Source organism: Falco naumanni, chromosome 6 (assembly GCF_017639655.2).
Source record: "Falco naumanni isolate bFalNau1 chromosome 6, bFalNau1.pat, whole genome shotgun sequence".
Classification (NCBI taxonomy): Eukaryota; Metazoa; Chordata; class Aves; order Falconiformes; family Falconidae; genus Falco; species Falco naumanni.
Genome location: NC_054059.1, coordinates 80325798 through 80349620, shown reverse-complemented (window position 1 = coordinate 80349620; position 23823 = coordinate 80325798). Strand labels below are relative to the sequence as shown.

At 41.3% G+C, this 23823-nt stretch overlaps 1 protein-coding gene across 2 annotated transcripts in view; it reads right to left on the bottom strand.

The window, feature by feature from the left end:
* Positions 1-5106: 5106 nt before the first annotated feature.
* CLIC5 (chloride intracellular channel 5) overlaps positions 5107-23823 on the bottom strand; it is a 95916-nt gene continuing 77199 nt past the window's right edge. For both annotated transcript variants that reach the window (XM_040598795.1, XM_040598796.1), the window contains exons 5-6: positions 16538-16719; positions 5107-14309 (exon numbers count right to left, since the gene is read on the bottom strand). In XM_040598795.1, the coding sequence (XP_040454729.1) occupies positions 14142-14309; positions 16538-16719 (350 nt within the window). In that variant the 3' untranslated portion in view covers positions 5107-14141. The remainder of the gene's footprint in view (positions 14310-16537; positions 16720-23823) is intronic.

Genomic DNA, 23823 nt, shown 5'->3' with positions numbered 1-23823 from the left:
TTTGCAGCACTAAATCATCCAAACGCCCATCGACGGCCCTGATAAATCACACAATAAACCAAAATTCAATACAGCTGTCAGCCCAGACCCCAAGCAAAATCTCAGTAAGCATAATTATAAAGTTCAGGCGGGGACTGAGCCTGTTTGCGCGGGGACGAGCAGCAGCATGGCACTGCCACTGCAGGCACTCACGAAAGGCTGCCTCAGCCCTCTCCTCCCACTCCTGCATATCTCAGTGCAGCCACAAGCAGTGGGATGAGGATGGCTGCTCATGACACCATTTCTCATTGTTTTCCTCTTTCTGCTTTTTCCACACTGTTTCTTTACTTCCGATTTATTTGAAGCTGTTTCTCTCCATTTGTATTTCTACTTTTCCTTTTGCTCCGCTCTTTTCCTCCTGTTCTCTCCCCCATCACTTGCCTTCTATCTCACCACCCCTGTCTTGCTCTTTCCCTCTTTTTCCCCTCCCTATCCCCCCATCAAAGCAAGGAAACCATAACCCAAAGGAAGAACAAGAATTGAACCTGTGCCAATGCAATGGGCCAAGAGGCTACATATGGAACCAGCAAATCACAGAGCCATGAAGGATGTTAGTGATTTAAAGTTATGTATATTGAAGTCTGGATCTTAAAATGAATCCATAATGGTGGAGGTAACTAATGGAGAGACTTAACTGACAGCAAGCAGAGTTTTTTCTTTAAGATTGTTATGTTCCCACGAACTCCTCTTTTCTGGTCCCCACCCTTCCCCTGCTCCCCTTTCTGATTAGTTCAACATCCATGTTGACAATGAAAAGCTAAAGCTGCTGCTTTATGAATAAAGATTTTAGCCCGTACACCATAAATATGAGTGCTACTCTGGCTGGATGCAGAGCAAGGCATCCAACCGGCCCTGACAGCCGTGGGGTCTCCCTGGGGAACCGTGCCCGGTGGCAGGGGGTTGTGAATTTTCCCATCCCGATGGGCATGGCAGCACGACTATCGCTGTGATGTGATAAACGACCTCCCTACGACTTGGGCTTCAGCGAAGACACAGTGCAAAAGCCAGCTGGTCCCCTGTGGCAACTCTAATACCAACTGCTCCGATTTTCTGTGATCGTTACAGATACCCAGAATTACCATGCTGCTCGGAGAGAAGGTTGCCACCAATACGTGTAGACATACACATGTATAAATCGATGCACCTACGTGTGTATGCAAGCATATGCACATGTACACAAAATGTTACACAAAGTAAAACTACACTAAAACATTGCTATACTTGCAAAGTCCAACACCCTAAACTTAGGAAAACCCAAATACTGCTCATGTGACGCAAATTTGCCGCTTCTTATATACAAGCATTATGGTGGCCCTGGGACTTGAAGCGACAGCTGAGGTGCAGGAGCTCTGAGCAATCCCAACTGCACCTGAAAGCAGTGGGATCGTAACCCAGGTGGCTGCCTTTACTACTTAGTGTCTATACACACAGATACACACACCATATACATATATATGTACGTACATATACATGTATGCATGTGTGTCTAGACTGTGAGATCCCTCTTGGCTCAGGCCACCTAGTGTCCTCCCAAGCTAATCTGTCCCCAGCATCATTTGGAAGTTCACTTGTCCAGGGCCTGTTTCTAATAAGCAATTTGCAGGCATCTGTGCAGTTGGGGAAGGTAAAGCCAGTATGGACAGGAACCGTTTTGTGCCAGTTTGTCCCAGAGACTGGAAGTGTTCCCAGCACATGGAGTTTATTGGTACAGCAGTACCCCAAAATTGCTGTGCAGAGCAACGTACTGTAAAAAATCATGTCTTAAATAGGTGAAACCGAGCATCCCAAGTGAAGAGAAAGCTCACATCCAAAGTTCTCAGCCTTGGTTCCCAGGCTGTGAAACATCCCCCTGTCCCCCCCAGGGATACATGAAGTAGTCTAATGCATGTTTGTGAGGCAGTTACAAACAATGCTGCTGTAGAAAGCGCGTGACACCATGACTTTTAAAGAGCTTCCTAGCAGGCTGAGTAATAAGGAATAAAGAAGGCCCAGCACCACACATTGCTGAGAAAAGAAATTGCGTCACTTGTTCAGGGCACCAAATGGGGAGGGACCTGTGCAGGATGGTACATGACCTGATAAAAGCTGGTACCACAGCCCCTCTGAACAAGGAGTGATATTACATGGGTGACCTGAACTCCAGCAGGTTCTTAAAAGCCCTTCCCTTGGCACTGATAATGTCCTTTAATGTTGTTCTAACAAAGGATTGAGGGAAGGGGGACTTCTTGCAATGAGTTTTTTCTCACACTTTTCAACAAATATACTTCCATCCAGCTTTTGCCAAAACCTGTGGCTTTCAATGCAAGGGAACTAGAAGAAATCCCTTCTATTATCTCTGCCCTAGAAATCAGGAGTATAAGAGTTACTTAAGCACTAAAGAAAACACCTTTTCTTTCTGTTTTTGGCAATTTAGGCTTTCCAGACTGCTGCACCTTCTTCCCTATGGCATGAAATTCCCCTTCGCATTCCGCAATGCTGATTTAAGGAAAAACTTAAACATATTAAAGCCCCTGGAGTGTAGACACAACACAGGAGAAAGAAGGGCTGTGTTTCCCTCTAGCTGCTGAACAATGGGGTGGATGGGAGACTGGCCACCAGCCACCGGCACGGCCGCCTTCAGCCCTGGGATGATGGTGCTGGAGGAGCCAGTTGTGGTCCTGCTGCGGAGTGACTAAACTGCGGGTTTTTCCTTTTCCTCCAGGCCTCACCAGAGAAAGGCTAGATAATGTTAGCGGTGGCTGAATATTGGCCAGATTATGGGGCATGTGGGTATAGCCTATATTTATTTATTTTAAGTATATATTTGTTTGATGTTTTGCAAGCATCTGCTTAAGATTTCTGTGCTTATCTAAGGGGAGGAAAGAGCCCATTCTTCCCAAAGCCAATTCAGTGCAAGAAAATGTCATAACACTGCTGGGCCCCTTCGTTTCATCCTTCGCCAGAGGGACTCCATAGTTCCCCTGCTACTTCTTGGAAAGCCAAGAGCAGTGGCTGGCAATTAAAGGCATCTGCTGGGCTCGTGAAAGAAGAGACGTGCACGGGATATGAAGGATGGATGACACCTGAAATGTCTAAACTCTTGCCTGGCGCAGACGGGGCTGATTGCAGCGTGTCTTGCAGGATGTGTAGAGTGTTACAGCAGGTATTGAGATAAAAAAAAAAAGAAAAACCAAACTAAACCCTCACTCACAAAGCTTCCCCCCACCCCATCCCTGAAGGACGAGGTGCCAGCAGCTCTGTGGAGCCCGCTAAGGACTCTATTTTTCACATGGCATGCAGGGAGAGACAGCAGTACAAATCCCCATCAGATAGAGCGATTAGCTGGGTAGAAGCAATCCTTCAGAGACCAAATGACCAAAAAAATGACCAGCAGCATAAAGACATGGCTATGGAAAGGGGAAAGCTTTGGCTTGTTGAGAGCAGATGCATAAATAATGATAAAATAAAGACAGAAAAAACGATGAATGATTCATGTTGTTTCTCACCCCATTTTTCATCATTCACATCTGCAATCACAATTGCTCATGCACAGAAACTTCTTTTTTTACACAGTGTCTACTGCATATGATGCACTCACTACCATAAAATATCACCCAGACCAGTGTCTGGAGAGCCTGAGACCAGTGTCAGGTTTGTTTGTACAATGAGAGGAGCCAGAGCTATAGGTAACTATTTCTAATGCAATAAACACTGAAAAAACACCACCAGTGTGGAACATTTTGTGTGTGTGGTCAGTATGTTAAACCCCAGGGGACGGGGCTCCCAGCACCACCCTTTGAAGGCTTCAGTACCAGCCACTCTCAGAGGTGGTGGTGAGGATGGATGGCACAGTCTCATGAGTGTGGTTCTGGCAATGCGGTGACACGATGGAGCTGTGCAAGGTGTGGGGTTCTACTAGGAAATGCATGGCAGTGGCCCCAGCCAGCCCCAGCAGCGCTGGCTGTGGTCAGCCCACATGCAGCTGAGTGACCAAACAGCCAAGCTGTGCTTCCATTCAGGACTGGTTACAAATTAGGTGAAAAAGGGACTGCATTCCCTTACTTACTCATTGTTTGATGTGCCTGATGGTGGGTTTTGCAGATACCCTCGTTTTCCTCCATGCTGCCACAATGAGAGAGAAAGGGAAAGGCCTCATCTGCTGTGAAGGTGCACCTGGGGGCTTGCACATGGAGAGCTTAGCACAAAAGCAATCAGACAAGGCCCTGGAGTTCTACAGTTCTGGAGAACTGAAAAGCTATTTTGGCAGTAGTTAAAGCAGAAACATTAGGTTGACACTTACCACTTTGGGTTTGAAGATTTTGAAACAAATTCTCATTTTTATATGATACATCACATCAAAAGAGATGTGGCATGTGCCACCCAGCCCTACCTCTGCTGTGTCTACCCTCTCTCAGCAGAAGCAGTATAAGAAATAAGGTGAGTGGAAACCTACATGTCCCTGGAAGAGAGTCCCTCTTGACCTGAAAATTGCACCCAAACTTTCATGTTTAACAACATTAACAGATCAGCTCTTCATGAAGTTATCATATTCGTATTTGAACCCCATATTCATTTTGATCTGGTAAAGGCCTCCAAAGCTTAATGATACACTGTGTAAAAAGGCACCCTTAAACTTGCTGCTTAATTATTTCATTTGGAACACGTAACTTGTGATATGAGAAATATTGGATAATTGTTTCTCATTTCAGCCCATCCATCATTTTTTAGACCATACTTATAAGCCCACAAGTTCTCATATTCCGTGTGCTGTGCTTGGACATTGCCCTGGAGAGTGCTCTCTGGTCCAGGCCAACACAGTACCACCAGCTGCGCTAGCTATATGGCACCAGCATCTGGGGGACAGTGCATGAGTTATATCCTGGCCATGTTTCTTCTTCTAACACAGATGTAGCTTACTTGTCCTTGCTGCCTTTCCCTCTACTTCTATTAAACCAGTTTTTAGATCCAGTGAAGAGTATAGCTGTATTCAAGCTGTGAGCACATGTTTTTTCTTGCAGCCAAGGGAACGTTGCCTGTTTACAAAAAACAATTAACAAATTAAACAAAACTTCAGGAATAACCCAATGAGAAAATAAACCACTTTTATTCAAATTAACAGGTGTTAATCACTCTTGGAATATAAGATTATAACCAGCTACAATTTAGGAAGGTGGATTTCTTCATTTAACACATACTCATTTGAAGGATACAAAAGAAATGTTTGTTTATTTATCCAGAAGCTTAAAATGAAACAATGAGCAGATACTTTTTTGCTTTTAAAAATTAAACTTAACTGTTTCTTCAATAATAAAATATACTACTTATTATACAAAAAGGACATTCATTTTATTCTCAGTTGACAGAGTACAGCCGCACAATCATAATATTAAAGGTGAACTGCAACGACATTTTAATTATATTATTCCTATTATTACATGTTACGAGGGTTAGAGCAGCACACAAACGCTCCCATCAGGCTTCTGTTGTGTTAGGAGCTGCACATACAGAGAAGAAATTATATAGTTGCTACCCCAAAAGGTTACAGACTAATCTAAAATTACCCATTAACAGCAGATTCAGCTGAAAATCACAAGTATGGGAAGGGATTTGTCCCGTCTTGCTTTCCTATCTGATAGAGACCCCTAGATACACAGTTACTTTTCATGGTCAACCACTATAAAATAGCTGTTTACAAATAAGTGACTTTTCTTGGAAGCTTACCAGGTCTGAGTTTAAAGGTCATTCCTGCCTTCTCCTTGAGTTCCTGATTTTGCTCTTACCAATCCCAGCAGTCATTAGGTATTTCTGCGATGACATTTTGGAGGAGAAAATCCAGGCCTTCACTTGGGTCTGGGCCAGTACTTAAAAATTTGAGTGTCGTTTCAAATGAGGTATTTCTTGCCCGTACAATGGCATGAAGAGGTACTGTGCCTGATCATCATGTCATTGTTCCCATCCCAAATTTTGCTTTTTAATGTCATTGCAATGTTTAAGCAGTCGTGGATCAGCTTAGGGCCACTCAGGTCTCTGTATGGGTTGCTTTCACACTGAAGATGGGAAACTTGTCCATATACCTCGTTCTTGCTATCTTCTCTCAGTGGAAGGACAGTAGCATGTACAGTGGACTCCCCTTCCTCTCTTTCAGCCTCAGACCCCCCTCAAAGTAACCAGGACTGTGCCCCAAATGAGTCAGGATTTGAAAATCAGTGGGGTTTGAGGAAAAAAAAAAACATTCCCGTTCACCCCTAAATCTCATTGTGCAACTTGGCTTTGATCTTCAGGCTTTAGAACTGAAAACAGTCAGACAACAAAAATAAATCTATTGATCACTAGATCATAAATTTCTAGGCAATACATAGGAGGACCCTTCAATTAAAAGAAAAAAAAAAAAAAAGAAAAAAAAAGGGGGGGGGGGGGGGGGGGGCGGGGTGGGGTGTTTACCGTCATATCTCTGAGGATTTGCACAGATGAGGACCCATTCTCCAGAAACCAAAGCAAGCAGCTATTAGGAATTTTTTCACAGCTTCTGAAAATGCAGTCACGTGCACAAGCAGTCCATTTTGCACTAAGAAAAAAGGTTGCGTTGGGGCTTGGGGGTTTTCACCCCAGTTTCTTATGGTTAATAATGCCCAGTAACTTCCAGCACTAAACAACACAATCCACTCCTGGCTGATTTGAAACACGAGGCTTAGACACAAAATGGCATTGGAAACAAGAAGTGAGGCGGCGTTGCAGCTCAGCACACTTAAGGGAACATTTTAAAGCCATTTAGCAGGAGTTTATTGCTTCAGCACAGGAGTCTTTGAGCATTCAAGCACGACAGGGTGTGCATTGTTGTGCCAGAATTGCCCTCCTTGGGTGCGTGTGGTGTGCGGCAAGGGGCCAAAGGCTGTGTTTAAACGCACCCGCACGAGAAATGTGATTTAGGCAGAACAAAGCACAGTCCTGTTGTGCCTCCCCATGATTATAAAATAGATCTGTGTCATTATAAATAGAAAATGACTAGTGACAAAGATGCTGCTTTGACTTCCTTCTGAGGCCAAGCTCTTACGCTGCGGTTCCTGATGTCAGACCAATTTAGTGGCTGCGCTGCAGGCAAATGTGTCTGGTTCAGGGTTAGCTAGTCCACATCTCATGATGGCTTAATCTCATTTTGTAACAGCAGGGAATTCGCTGTGGTCCTTCACGAGCAATGCTATCCATTCACCCAAGGATGGTCCTGGATGCCTTCCGAAATGCGCTGTGCCCACTGCAAGACTCAGATTGCTAAACAGCAAATTACCCTGTCCTTCAAAGAGAGTGCCAAACTATCTGGATCTGTGAAGCTGGGATCCTGCTTCTACACAGCTAAATGGTGTGGTTTCTGTTTATTCCAGCGGGAACAAAATCAAACACACAGAAATAATAGTGCTGTTTCAAGAGTGTAAGTTTTCCTCTTTGTGCCACCTTTCATCCCAACACACTTCACAGCATTATTCAATTAAATAACGCAGTTAAACAAAGTGAATATGCATATAGTTTCAATATTGTACAATAAGTAATTAAAAAAAAAAGAAACCAATGGAAATTAGAACCGAATCCTAAGTCCCTATTGCAATATCTGGAGTATTCCATTCATTTAGTCCTAAGCGTGCTCCTTAAAACAAACTGTAATCTTTCTGCTTAAATTATTTAATCAGAATCACACTCCTATATATATTTTATACCACAGTTTATTCCCAAAGCTGAGGATAACCACTCATTTCCTGAAAGCTCTTAAAAACTTCCTTAATGAAAAAGTAGAGAAATCTGCTGTTTGCAAATTCTATTTACTTATTGCTTACTTCCAAACTAAAGTAGTTCTTTTAATGAAGGGGGGGGGGGGGGGGGGGGAAGTGGAAAAAAAAAAAAAGATTAATGTGGTGCCCATAGCCATTTCCCAAATTCTTCAGAGTTTATAGACCTAGGGAGACAGGGAAAGAGCAACTTCTCAGCAGTGCAGCAGAATAGGCTGAAACGACCCTGTGAAACCCAAATGATTCTGGGAATTAAAGGATGTTCACTCCTGTTATGGTTCTACACTGCAAACTGCTTTTAGGGCTCCCAGTAGAACCCATTAGCAATATCCAAGCCTTTCTGTTTTAATTTAATTTAATTTAATTTCCACCAACAAATTCCACCCTGTGGTGAGAATTGACAGTATCATGTTGAGAACCATTAAAGCATATTTGGATTGGTTTTAGTCCATCTATATATATATTAAAAAAAAAAAAAAAATTCCCCCACCCTTCTTAGTTTTCTTTAGACAAGTCACTTCATAATAAAAGCAAGGCAGACACAATGGATGCATCGTTATACTGTGGGGATACCACCATAGGGAGTGTGGCTGGAGATACAGCAGAACATGCCTTGGCATTACACTGCCAGCATGGCCTGGTCCCAGCTCCACTCTGAACCTCCCTGTGATAAACCGGAATGGAGCCTGACGGCACTGGTGGTGTCACACATGGCCGGTGTCCTTCTGCAAGAAGACCCTACATAACACTAATGCTTTCTTTTCTCCTTGAGTGTTTTCGGTTCTCTAAGGACATCTTCACACTTAACATCTTCATGCTCATGTAGCCTTGGGCTCTACTGGGAATTCCTATTGGGAATTCCCCCACTGGGAATTCTGCCACCAGATTTCAAAGGGAAGAGAATACTAATGCTCTTCATTAATACAGGCTTTTCTATCATGACTTTTAGGCCCCTCTCCAGGCAAGCAGGCAAGCACATGTTTAACATTAAACACATGAGTAGTCTCTATTCACGTGCTGCAAGCTAGAAATGCTCATTAGTGCTGGATCATGGCCCCAGCTGAGCTGCTAACACACTTCAGCTAGAGAGCCAGGCTGGAGAAAATTTGGCACCGGGACCTTTCATCATGGTTGCACCATATCTGGCTGGGCAGCTTCAGCGTTTCCCACCCGAGGACTGCCACTCCAAGGGGTGATGGCTCGTCCATTTGCAGCAGAGGCACGACCTGCTGCAGGGTGACAACGTCATCACTGGGAGCTGGTTAGCTGATGAACACAAAATACATCACATTCAAGTGCATCCTCTGGAGCATTTTCAGCTTTAGCATCTCTCCAATGAATGGTGAAAGGGGAACGATTTGGGGCAAACGGGGAATGTGACTGCTGCGGTCTCTGAGACACTGCTGACTCCCATCACGCTGCACGGGGAGTGCCTGAGGGGTTACATGGGGCTCTTCAGACCTTCATGTCACACCTAAAACATGGACTGATCAAGCTTTGAAAACCAGCACTGGATGGGGTTTCTGTGCTTTCCTATGGCTGGAGCGTTGCCTGGGGCATGGGGCAAGGAAACAAAATGGATCAATGCTTTCTGCTGTCCCTGCCTATGAGCCAGAAGGAGAGAAAAGGGAGCAGGACCCCTCTCCTCCGCCCAGCACTGAGTCAGCGGGCTGTCACAGTTCAGTGCCAATACAAACCGGCAGATCCCTGCTGATCAAAGGAATTGGAAATTTTGTCATCCAGCAGGAATATCTCTATGAATCCTGGGGAAATTCCTAGGCAAAGCTGCCTTAAACATGGTGGCTTGTTCAGTTCTGTGCTGAAAATCACAGTCCAGACTAAACAGTCTATCACTCTTGGTTAAAGTATCCCAGATGAAAAGACACATTTTAAAAAAATGTTTTTAATACTGTTTTTTCCAAAAAAATCATTAACTCCATCAACTTCTCAACAAGTATAAGCCTCACAGCTTTCCTGCCTCCTCTGGAATGACTAGGGCATTGCAGACATCAAAATTAATGAAGAGATGAAAGATCCAGCAGAAAAGCAAAATCTTCCTGGAAAAATATTTCTTAATATCAAAAGAAATTCAAGAATAATGGGCATATCTAGCAGAATAATAAAAAAATGAAAACTTCCTGATGTTTAAAAGAATACACATGAAGGAGGACACAAGACTTTGGGGTTATTTTTTTTCTTTAAAACACCAATTCATTTTGAAAAGTGAATGCTTCCACGTGCTTCTGGGGCTTTACATAAGTGAGATTTCCACTGCCTACAGTTTTGCAATGCTTTAAACTCAGTTAATTAGCCAAACTCAGTCAATGCAGAAAGGGGGCTTCATCCCACAAGGCAGATGGGTTATACTAACCCACAGTTCCCCATGTGTCAATCCACGAGCACCCTGCTACTTAGCACTGAGGAAAAGGCAGCACGGTTATGGCCAACTTGGGAGTTGAATCTGAGCAGGGATGAGAGAGGAGGAAAGGTGGCTATGGGTTAAAATAAAATAAATACATATTCAGAATAAATGCTACATGTAATTCAGCTGAACTTTCTTGTAGGAAAGAAACATTTCTAGCTTCTTTGTGATACAGACTGTCATTCCTCGCTGTCAGTGGTTTCTTAGCTGACGAAAACACAGGAGTAACCTGTAGCTCTATATTCCACACTAGATCTGACAAAGCAATAGCATCATCTGATTCTTTTTACTGGAAAAAAACGTTTTTGTCAGAAGTCCTCATTTAAACAGTCTTGAAACAAATACTTCTTTAGTCTTACCTGTACAGCAAGATGACCGTGGCAATTCAAATAGTCAAACAGAGAATAAGAGTTACTAGTCTATGGGATTGTCTAGCACTCCCGTACCACTGCTAATAGAAGAAAAATCAATATTGCTTCCAATATGAATGGAGTGTTGGACTGACTGAACAGGGGGCTTTGAAATAAATATCTAAGAAATGTTTGGATGAAATGGACATCTTTACAGACATTTGGTCTGCATTTCTGAAATGTAGATGATTAAATCCACATTGTTGGCTTCTTCCCCCTCTGTGCTATGTCTTTCTTTACATCTTGCAAAAAATTTATGAACAAAGTTATTGTAAATCTGCAATGTCTGTCTTGTCACTTAGATTCTTTTCAGAAATGCTGCCTTGCCAATGTAGATATACAATCCTGTATGATTAATATTTATTACTTATAATTCTAAATACAATGGAAGGTCACCAAAAATACCCTGCCTTAAAGGAGTCTGGAGCCCTTTAAAATCTCACTGGTGACGGATCCCGAGTCTTGAGAACTGAGCTCAAAATCTCAGCAAAACACTTTTCTATGTAGGATTTCCAGTATTTCCTGCTTCTGACGATGTCTAAAGCCAAAAAGCACAAAGGTGAGCGAAAGTTACAGATCTGAGAACATGAGCTTGGATTTCAAACCCAAACAAAGGTCAGGAAATGCCTGAACCTGTCCATAATCTTGGATCTTGGATGAGCCTATAATAGAGTCATGAGTGAAAGTGCAAAGATAGGATTCAGAGTGAGACTTGAATTCAGACAGAACAGGCACGGTAGCTGAAAGCTGTTTCATTTTCCTCATACTCTTTCTCATACCCATAAACACATTTTATTAAGATTTTTTTGGGGTGGTATTGCTAGAATAATGAAGATATTTACGATTTTTTTTATTAATTAAAAGGGTAGCTTAGGGGTTTTTAGATTTTATAATGAAATCCTAAAAAGATTTTAAGAACATGCAAATCATCTTAGAAAAAGCTCATTGAGCTAACAGCTCATTTTCTTTTTGGTATCAGCTTAACCATTTTTAAACATATTTTTTAAAAAGGAGATGCGATTTGATGTCATAGAGATTAACTGATTTTGATTTGGCCCTCTACTAGCAAAACTAAAGAAAGACATATTAGAACATTTCAGAACCACAGGATTCAGCAAACTGGTGAAGATTCAGAGATGGAAATCAGGTCAGATCCTGAGCTGGTTAAATTATCCTGCCTGAGATCTGCTGGATGTTGGGACAATCTTCTTTAAGGAGCTAAATGCAATAAGCACAGAGCACGATTCTGAATCTGCCTCTGCATCTTTATTCAAAGATTCACTGCAACTGTGATTAAGCAAAAGCCACTAACTGAAGTACAAACCTGGAAAAAGACAACTGAGAAAAATGCTGATCCTGTTGATTGTCATACTCCTAGCTAAATCATACTGAAAAAAATTCCCAGTGAACATTATCAGATAGAAGACTTTTCACTAGAAACTAATTTACTGAGTATTGCTAGTAACACTTCTCTAAGCAGACAAAGCCATCTTGACCGGTGTGCTGAGTGAAAACACAAAACCAGAAAGAAAGACTAAAAGGACCAAGTAAATTAAAATAAATAAATAAATAATTGCCATAATCAAAGAGAAAAAAAAATCACAAATAATTCCAATCTCATGAAGAAATGCTTTTAACAAGCCACATGTGCTTGTGCAGACACTTCTAATCTCATTAGATTTTTCTGGCTGCTATTAGTGTCCTCTGAGCCAGTTGATTTCTCAGCAATATTTTAAAGAGTGCAAGCCTTTGCCCTCCAGTCTAGCCATTGTTAAAATAGCCCATTCTAGGAGAAGACTTGGGAGTTCATGGATTTTCTTCCAAGATTTTGAAAGTTCAGAACAAATTGACCATTGCATGCAAAACAATAGTCAACCACAAACTATCTTCACAGTCAATGAGCAACATTCTGCTCCCAGCTGGGCTAGTGTGAAAAGTAGAATAATCCCACCAAAGCAACAGGATGGCTTCAGACTGTCATCAGCATCACACGGCAGAGGCTGGCTTTCAGTGCTGTCTCCAGTCCTCCAGCTCTCTGGCTGCAAACAAGCCTCCTGCAAAGTTCCCCTTGGTCACAGCTCACCAGCTTGGGGTTCCCCTCAAATCAGTGCAGCTCTAGAAGCTCTGATCAGAAGGGAAACCACATCAGGTTACAGCTCAGCTTTATCTTTGAAAACAACGATAAATCCCCCCAAAAAACTGAAAATCATGTTTCATGCAAAAGAAATGTCATTCTGAATTTGCTAAACTAATGTGCAAATAATCACTAGTATAAAGGAGATTGTGTCAGGAAGACGCTACAGATGATAGAACAAAATAATCACTTTTAGAAAACAATCCTAATTCAGAATTGTGTAACCTGGACCGGTAAACCCCAGATGAGAGGGACTAAGGCATCATGCATCGATTTCTTCTAGCATACTTGCTGAATTTCTGGCTGGAAATGTGCATCTCTCTGTTTTAGCCTGCCCTCTTTGAGGCTTTCAGAACAAACTTCTCCTGGGGTGAGATGATGAGTTCTTGAAAGTGACCCATCTGGAGCCCAACGCGAAGAAAGCACTTCCCCTGCCTGGAATTTGTGTGCAATGACAGCTTTCTCCTGCCTATCCAAGTTTCCCAAGATAGCAATTATAAAGGAACTGGCAACCATACAGTCAAGACGACAATATCCTACGCGGTTTGGTTAGCTGTGCCAATTCTCTCTATAGTCGCTGCAGTCAATATGCTGCCCCCGTTATTGCTGTGTCTGTGTGTCTCTACCAAATAGCAGATCCACTGGACATTTTGGCACAAGCCCCACTCTTCCAAGGGCTGCCTGCTCAATTGCTCATTCACTCTCTTTTGCTTTAGACATTCGGGTCCAACAACATCATGCAAATTTTATGCAAAGTAGCATCTGCAAGTCTGACATATTCGCTCAGGCTTCCCCCTTTTGCGCCAAGTTAAAAATAAATACCCTATAAACTCTCAGGCCTGCTAAGATAGAATGTGCATTTAGAGAGTTTTTTTTTAAATACAACCGCTAAGAACATTTCTCCTTTAGGGTCAAACTCCTTCCCCTCCTCCTATTTTTTTTCCTGTCTCAAGATTATCAACAGCACTGGGGAGGAAAGCATCTTTGAAATAACCTACAGAAGAACAAGTTCTATGTGTTCCTAACTCTCTTACTTAAAATTTCAGCTAATATCTTATTTTTAAAACTCCAAAGAATACAGGTGGTGATATACCCCCAACATGAAACAAGAAACTAGTAAAGTGGATTAATTTCCAATACTGATTGCAAATAATACTAGTTGAGACAGATTTTAGGTTCAGATTTCAAAGGGTCTCCACACAAACACCCCACTAGAGCTGCCTTCTCTGTTCTCCAGGGAGAAGCAAGTGTGTCCCTGACCAATACACTTGAACAGGTGAAATCACAGGGATGCCAACCAGATATCATAATGATAAAGTATATCTTAAGGCAACAAGGAGAAGAGTCTATAAAAGGGGATAGTGAGCCATCGCTGAGGTCAGTTAGGACTTGCTGAGCCGCTTGGCCACGTCTGCATAGGCTTGCTCAATTTCTTTGTCTGCTGCACAGGTGTTGATGAATTCATCCCTGGCGTATGCATTCTTCAGGTACCGCCACAGCCCCGTCATCTCTGTCGGGAACTCAAAGTTGCGGTATTTCTTTGCAACAATCTAAACCAAAGATAAAAGAGAGAAAAAAAGCACCTTGCTAGTGATATATCTCCCAATTCCCTTTTAGAAAGCTTCTTACACTTTCTTGTCATATAATTAATAGCAAAGGAAATAAATGTTTGGAGACTTGGGACTTAAAATAAAAAAGCCTGAAAAACGACTGTTGGTTGACCCCTGTCTTGTAAGGACGCTCTAAATCAATGACCTGGCTGCTGTCACCAGATTATGACTTTTATGGTACCTGATGTTCATTAATTTTACGGTATTGTTTTTTGGTGTTTTTTACCAGTCTTAAGTACATCACTTAACACTGAGACAGCACAGAAGAAAGAGCTGATCAGTTGAATCATAAAAAGGAAGACAGATTTAAGAGAAAGCCATTAGTCACAATTACATGTAACATATTTTCATATTCCTTTTTAACATTGTATTATATTTTATATATACTGTATTTCTATTTTTAATATATGTAATATATTTTGCCTGGCCAATGGTATCAGAGGATGTAACCACCTACAGCTGTTGGAAGGCTGTATCTGTTCATGAAAAATTCAGGGTGGTATGGGTACCGTGACTGAGAAACCAAGATGATTTAGCAGACATTAGAAACAGGAGTATTAGGACAAACTGGGGAGAAAATGTTTACTTCAAAACTTGTTAAGACTAGGAAATTGTCTATCAAGGGAAATTTTTGATTTCTAAAAACACTCAGGCCCTTATTCAGGAAAATAGTTAAGTACATACTTAATTTTAAGCACCTGTACGGTCCCATTGAAGTCAGTGGGACTAATCTGTGCTTAAAGCTAGTTGGTTGGTTAAGTAGCTTGCTGGATTGGGCTATTTCAGTTTTCCTGTAAGAATATACCATATATAATAATCCTGTGGTGACAGAATGAACTAGCTGATAGGAAGGGATGGATTAGCTGACTTAATGAGTGCTTCCAATCTCTAATTTTTCTGACAGTATAAAATTGTTCTTGGGCATAAATTACATACATATGTGCCACAGAGTTCCCCTTTATTTTTAAAGCACATGGTAGAGCTGTTTTCCGTCTCAGATTTCTTAGGACAGTCATGTTCTCAGAAATGACTGTGATTTGTTTTTATTACCAGGATCCACTTGGTATATGCAAGTCCAAATTCTGTCCTAAACTGCATTTAATTAAGCGTTCTTGCCTTCAATGATGTTTCACGCACACATGGGGAAGATAAAACCTGCTGGGCAACTTAAGTCAAGATTTTCACGATTTCCAGCACACATCTTCCATCAAATGAAAAAATAATTTACCCTTTTCTTCCATCTGTAAAATCCTTCTCAGGCAATATCCTATGGCTATACTTGTCTCAGAAAGATTTTAATTCTCTTTTGACATCTTTCATTTCATCCCAAGGAGACAGGAACCAATAAGAGGCTAGACATTCATTTTGCATTGTCTGACTGCAACGTCACCAATGAAGACGAGCCAAAGAAAGAGCTAAACCTGTGAGGATATTATCACATTTCTTATCTTGTGACTTATGCACTTTTTAAAAAACTTCTTTTTTTTTTTTTTTTTTTTCTTTTTTGCATGTGTGCAGTCAGCTCCCAGGCTCTGTTTATGTTTTGGCTCATGGAGCCAAAATAGATGCATGACTTGGCATTAATTCCTAGCTTTCTTGCTTGCCAAGTTCTGCCAGGTACTTGCTTTATTCTAAAGAAACATGTCATCTGATAAATTAAATAAATACAGCATTTAGAAGTCAAGATGATGTACGCCATTTGCACTATACCAGCGACCACTGTACATCTTAAATCCTGGACCTTGGCAGTGACTTTGATTTGTTAGCTTCTCTGTGTGAAATACCAGCTGCAACAAATATTCCCCCAAAAGATGGACTGCTTCTCTTAAGTTACAAATGGGTGGGGACTGACTAAAGTTTTGACATCTCTCTTAAGAATAATGGGAACTAATTAATAGGAAAGTCTGCTGTTACTTGCAGCAGGGTAAAAATAAAGACAAGATAACTAGATCTCAATATTGTCTTTGTCAGTAATTCGTGATGGGACAGTTTCCCCATGTACTAAATACAAAGATGCTTAAGTTAACCTATAGGAAATATTGAGGAGCAAAAGTGTGTTTCAAACTGCCCTTCTAGGACTTAATACATCTCTGCTGAAATACACATCGGCTTCAGGAGTTGGCTGTTAGAGGAGGGCACCTCATTGACCATCACATGGTATCTTTTACCTTGACAACATGGAGTTTCGGCAGAAGGTTACAGTCAGCAAGAGTCAGGTCATCTCCATCCAGAAACTTGCGTTTAGACACTTTCTCCTCTTCGGTGCTGTCTGCATCAATCTCCTCCGGCAGAGGGGTTCTCAGATAGTCATCCAGCTTCTTCAGAGCCTTCACCAAACCTCTTTCAAGGGCTTTGCCAAAAAGCAATTAATAAGTGATTAGGGCAGAGTAAGAATTATTTAGAAAGACTCATTGTCAATGGCTATGGTAGTATCTACAAAAAAAACAAGAACCATTTATTGGTTGTTACAATGTGCTCCAATGCCTACACAATCTGATGACCAGCAAGGTCTGCTGGAGGGTAAAGCTCATCCTGCAGTGGAAAAAAAGGGGCACAGGAAATGGTTGTGCCATCTCTTCTCCTGACTAGCACACACAAAAAACAAAAAACAAACCCAAAACCAAAATAAAAAAAAATAAAAAAACAAAAACCTCCACACCCCAAAATAACAAACAAACAAACAAACAACAACAACAAAAAAACAGTGAAAGAGATCATGGAAGGAAAGAACAGCTTGTCAGTATGATACACCAATAAACCACATATGCCCCAGGATATTTTTCTGGTCTGTTGACGCCACCACCCAGTAAACTAGAGCCCTATATGCCACTACTTTATTTATGTAAGCAGCTAGGTAGGACTGTAAAGAAGCAGAATTTTCCAGCATTACTTCAGTTACAAGAAGTTGTAGTTTTACTGTTTTTAAACCCCTTCCAGAGTAATTAAAGGCAATAGCAGTAATTCCAAAGATGCTAACCAGAGCTTTACAGAGCTGGAAGACACACTACAATTGAAATGAAGGTAATATAACAATAATAAAATACAATGCTACACAAAAGAGATGAGATATTCAGCCACTGCTAAGATCACACACACTTCAGGTTCAAGTTAGGTGCAAGTTCTCTTTTTGGTATGTCTCAAACAGGGTGTCACAATGGAGAGGAGGCTTTGAACCTCTCCAGTTACTAAAGCCCATGCCCCACACTGCTACTGGCTACAACTAATTCCAGCCTTTAAAAGCCACTTAGACGTAATATACAGCAGAGTGCAATTTTTTTTTTTTTTACTTTTAAAATATCAACCTAGGCACAGAATTTGTGTTTTTATGCTTTACAGGCAGGATAATAGAAAAACTTGCTTGCAATAATGCACTTACAGAAAGCTGAATGACTGTAACGCAGGTTTGCATGCTATTGAAACTGCAAACGCTCTGGGGCAAGAAGGGCCCTTTGCATCTCTGTTTGAAGGGTGACAAGCACGATGGGGTCCTGGCCCCCGACAAGTGCCCTAAAATGCTAAAGTAATATAAACAAGAAACAGCAAGAATTTACAATGTGAAAAAATAACAACATGACTCATGGGCTTAGGGCCAGAATTTCAGCTGGTGAAAATTACCTGCAGTGATTTATACCTGCTGCAGATCTGGCCTGGAGTCAGCATTTAAGGCCTAATCCTGTAAAATCTTATATCTCTGAGCAACTTACTGCTGTTTCACATAGGGGAAACTACTCAATGCGTCAAATTAATCAGGTAGCATAGTGCTACAAGGCCTGTGGAGATAAATATATTTATGGAGCGCAACGCAAGCTTCAAAGGGCTGCAGCGACCACCCTGCATAGAGCAGCTTGCTGGTGCAGGTAGCCACACTGGCCCTGCTGTCAGCTGCCCCTGTGCTTTTGGCACGGAGGGAAAGGCGGCCCGCACAGGGCCACTGAGAGAGCAGGAGCTGAATGCCACAGAACATGGTTCCTCTGCTGCCCTAACATCCATTAAACCTTGTGCCAGTGGTGGAAGTCAGATTAAGCTGCCTGATGTCTTGCTCTCACTGAAGCCTCTTGGCCAAGCACCAGGGAACCATACCAGCTCTTTTGTGGCTGGCTCTTAGACACAGTGGCAAATCCTGGCTTAATTGATTGACTGGAGAAATGACTGCTATCCAACTGAAAACACCCCAACAAACATAGGAGGGAGGGAAAGAATTTTATTTCTGAAAGCAGAACATCTAAAGCGACTGAAGTGCTGCCATCCATAAAACAAAAGTGTTGCCATCCCTTATTTAATCGATTCAAATTGAATTTTGACACTGACATTCTGCTGTCAGATGCTGGCAGTGGTGTCTTTAATTGTCTGCAGCTGTGCTCTGCCGCACAACTTCTACTGAAGGGTAATAACTGCATAGCGTGTAATATACCCCCATGTGGCAACGTTCAAAAGATTTAGCAATCTCTTTTTAGTCTGACCCGTAACACCTGTTGAATAGATAGTTCTCCTTCTCTTGGTCAGCCTCAGACTATGTCCTCTTACAATGCATTCATTTAGAGACAATGGAATCCAATTATTGCAATTTAATTGAGTTTTGCTCATCCAGATTTTAGAGTACTGGCTTAACGCTGAGCATTTTCCAGTACCCCCTTCACCCAGTAGGATCGTTGGTTCTTCGAGTCATCTGTGCAATCCTTCCAGTATCAGTAGTACATTAGATGCTTCGTGCTAGCCCATGGGGTCAGTTACATGTGTGTACAAAGACAGGAGTGGCAGGTGAGATGTGTTTATATATCTTTTCTGGAACTTATTAGAGTTGGGATTATGTTTTTGCTCTTACTGATATATCAAAGTGCGTCATGGCTGTCTCAAAAACAATGCCTGGAGTGAAGCCTATTTGTGACAGTGGGAAAAACATCTATCTGAATTCATACTTGGCGCTTGCATACGGCAGCTTAAGGCCAGAAATAATTGTATGTTCAGGGTTCAACACATCTGTGACCTAATTCACAGGCTCTGCTGGAAGCCACAGGATCCTGACATCTCACAGTGAAATCATCACATGGTCAGGACCATTTCATATCCTGATAGCCAAGAACTGGACCACTACTTGTGGAACCAATGACCCCCTCAAATCAATCAAAATTTTTCTGATACTAGTAGATCTCTCAGAACAGCCATGAAAATAGAAGAGTAGGGAACAAGGGAGAACTGCCTTTCTTCCAGCTGAATAGTGGCAGAATTTTGGAAAACTAAGAGCATTAAAATCCTACAATTGCCAATTCAAATGGAGCTGAGGTGCACAGGATCATATTTTCAAAGCCTGTTGATGGTTTTCAAGTCACTCTTTGAAATCTATATGCAAATCTCCATGTTGCACATCCTACTTTCTAGGTGCCCCGACACATTCAGATTTATCTATATGATTTGAAGTCTTATGTTCCTTGAGAAGGTGCTCAGGGAAATCCCCACTCAAAGTAGGAGGATGCACAAAAGAATCTCAAAAATATTGAAGAAAGAGGCTTCTAAGCACCACATCTCAGAGACAGACAAATGTCTAGTGCTGGCATGGGTGGGAGAACCCACCTTATGTTTGCATTCAACAGTGACCCTCCAGAAGACAGAGGTATCAAAAGCAGGTCAGTTTTCTTCTTTCTTGCCAAAAAAATTGGGAGAAGTACTGGGATTTTACCAGTGGTATAGGGAAAGCATTTTCTTGGAAAGTGGACAACTGAGTTTCAAATGCCTTTTCAACATGATATCAGCCCACAGCTGCCAGATGAGACCCCACCAGCAGAGTACCAGGTAATTTGTACAGCTCTCGTGTTGACCTGTTTCACTTTCCATAAATGACTCAACATTCAGTAAATCATGACTGAAGGCTGACACCACAGGTAAAAGTCAGAAAAACAAATTTGTTTTCCCTCTTGTCTGGTTGATATTTAAGCATTATGTGAAAGGTGAAAAAATGTGAACATAGACCAAGAAATAACCTCCTCAGAATATCCTACAGATCTGAAGATTTTGGGACCCTTGCTGAGGAAAGAGATGTCTGGGTTCATATTACTGAGCAAACTCAGCAGAAGAAAGATTTAATTTAATCCTCCCATACCTTGGCTATTTTGTGAAAATCTGGATGACTCTAAACATTGCCTCCACTGAGAACATAGGGGACAGCAGGTACGCACCAGGGCAGGGGTATTGTGAATACCAGTCACAGTGCTAGACTGAATTGCAGACATTTTAAAAGATGTGACTAAGTAAAAAGTGACTAATTCCCCACTTGTGAGCATACTACCCACAATGAATTTCTGAAGTGGCTAAGCAGCTAATTCCCTTGGCAATTTAACCAATGGAAACATCATTAAATAACTAAATAGGTTTGCTGATAACAGCTGAGGCTTCACTGCAAGTCAATGGGTGGGATTAATCTTCCGTAAAGGGAATAAATTAAATGAGTCGGTTTGAATTAAATACCCTGAGCTTCCTCTGTAGTCAGTGGAGTTTTCTCCTCTACACTTGCTTTAAGTGACCCCTAAATCAGCTGTGTGGAGAACTTTTCCTGAAGTTTCTCATCTCAGCCTTGCATTGTCTTGGTAATACCAGGGTGGAGGATTCAATATTACAACGCCAAGTGGAACTATGCCTGGAAATGTGGCTCTGTGCTGCTTTTGAAATTTCTACCTCCAATTGCTTCCCCACCCTGCAGACTTTCATTATGAACTTAGAGATCCTAAATGTGACCAGCTCCGCAAGAGGAGGCCTGTCATCAGTTTAACTGTGCAACAGCTGCAATGTCTGAACCCCTGGAAGCCATCTTTCCAGACAGTGAAATCATCGAGCACAAAGGTACTAACATCATATTGCCTCCACAGTGATTTATTTAACATAACTTCCAATTCCAAGAACTTCTACCGGTGTATATACAAAATCGATCGTGGAACCATCTCTCTCACCCTTCACTATTTCACTCTGAGCTACTTATGCAGCCAAAGACAGCCTACAGCAATCATAGCCCTGCCATGTCATTCCACCAATAGTAAACAACAATATTAATAAAAAAAAACCCTCACGAGCTCTTTGTGATTTTCCTTCTGCCTTAAAAACTATGCTTTTATACAACTTTACTTAGGAATCCTGAGTTAGAAGCCAGAAAAATAGCACTTTCCAACCTCAAAGCAACCACAGAACACTTAATGAATGTATTACCATCTGTCAAATGCACAGGGTGAGGTTCAATTTAGCTGATGATACCTAATTCACAATGACGCTCTGTTTTCAGCAAAAGGTTACTTGATGTTGAACAATGAGATTAACAAATCCTGACATGCACAGAAACACAAATAATGTAACAAAAGTTAATAATTGGCAAAGTTGCGCTCTCGGTTACACCGACATAAAAGAGGAGTAACTCCACATTGTCAACAAGCTATTCCATATTTGCTCCAGTTCAACCAAGAACAGTCCTTGGCTCTGTTACTCAACTCTTCAAGCTAAAACTTCCTTAAACTATTAGCCTGTGCAACTATTTCCAGGGGACAAAGAGAAATCCTTGTGTCTTGAAGTACTTATACCACAACTGAACAAAACATTGGAAAATGTAATGCATGGAGCAATCCTGCAAGTCAAGGGGAGGGCCAGATGACAAAGATTCATTACTAGGTACTCAGGGTGAAATTCTGGCCATACCAAAGACCATGGAAGTTTTGCTGTTAGGATTTCTCCAGCAGCTTTTAAAGCCAAAAGGGACTATTATAATCAGCTAATCTGACCTCCTAAATAGTGCTGGCCATAAAACTTCCAGCGTCATCGGTCGTTTCCATCTCTGTTTTCTGTGGGTCAAATAAGGCTGAAGCAAAATGGAAAGTAACTAGAAAGTAGTAAAAGAAAAATGGTTTGGAAAAAGTAAAACTGATTCAGGCTGCCCACACCCACAGCATTTGCAGAGGTCAGACAAGGACTCTTCTTCCCCTTCCTTGAACTCCAAATATTTCCTTCCTTGTTTAATGCTGGGACGAGGAGAAATAGCAAAGCAGACAAAGCACATAAATGCCAATCTCTGTGGCCTGAAGGAGCCACTGGAAGGCAAATCATTCCATCCTAAAATAGTAGCCTAGGAAAAGCTGAATTACCACCAGAGGAGCCTCTCTCTCTCCCTCTCTCTCTCTGTCCTTTGAGAACAGGCAGACTGGCTACCTAAATTTAAAATAGCTAAAATTAGGTGAGATGACTCCTATTTTATGTGTCTGAGTAGGGCCATTTGCAGGATGACGATTTTACTTGATAGTTATTATGGGAAGAGAAGCAAAGCACAGAGGGCAACAAGAACAATTGATTCTTTGGCCAAATTGAATATAAAAACTATTTGATTTACGTTAAAAGAAAGTAAAACTAGTTCAGTTTTATAAACAAGATTAAAGCAAAGTAACATAAGATTTCCAAACATACATGAAAACAAAAAAGTGCCATGTTTTAGGATGGTTGGTTAAGTAAGTCGTGCCTATATGTTCTGTCATTTTCACATCACTTTTGAAATATTGGTAATCCTCAAAACTACTACGTCACTTCCAAATTAAAAAGAGAATAACCTTTTGCTCCAAAAAGTTTCAGAGAAAATACTTTTACTTTCCAAAACAAGTCATTATTCACCAAATTCAACACACATTTGCCAATTATTGAGGTTACTCACACCACCCATGGCATTTCTTGTCAAATAAACATTTTGTCACAAAGTATTTTCTCCAAACCAAAGTAAAATATATGTGGCCTTCTTCATAAGTGAATACCACTCAAAGCACAGTGACAACAAGGCTTCAAAGTCATTGAATCCCAGCAACATAATGACTTTTATAGCCATACGCTGAAACCACCTGAGACTGACCTCGGCAGAACTGCAAGTTTCTTAATTGTCAAGACCAGGCAAGTTCAACAAACAATGATCCATGTACAAAAATGAACAATGATTCCTGCTGCTACCTTGGATCATTGATTGATGCTTTTCCTTTTTACTGCTTTCTTACACTGCCCTCCAATAAGATTTATCCTGTAACACATGCAAATGAACTTGGTGAAATACGCAATGAGGGAAGAAGGGGAACAGTACATAAATATTCACAGTCTCACGCAAACAATCTGAGATTTATTTTTCCTTTAAAAAAACAAATCACCTTTCCTGATCACTTCCAGATTCAGAGAGTTTGATATTATATGAGACCCAATACTGTTTTCTTGCAGGAGAGGGAAACCAGCTAAGAAACAGCAATTTAAGGTAAGAAAATAATATCTTTTTACTAGTCTGACAGTCTGATTAAAGACCAAGGATTCATATTTTCACTCTCTTTTTTCTCCATCCTGCTCATTTTTTTCAGGCAGGCTCAAAAGAGTATTGTAACTTTAATCTGTATAGATTAATCCTTCTCACATGGAGGAGCTGTGACTTCAATATGCAGAACCACTGTATTACATATTGAAC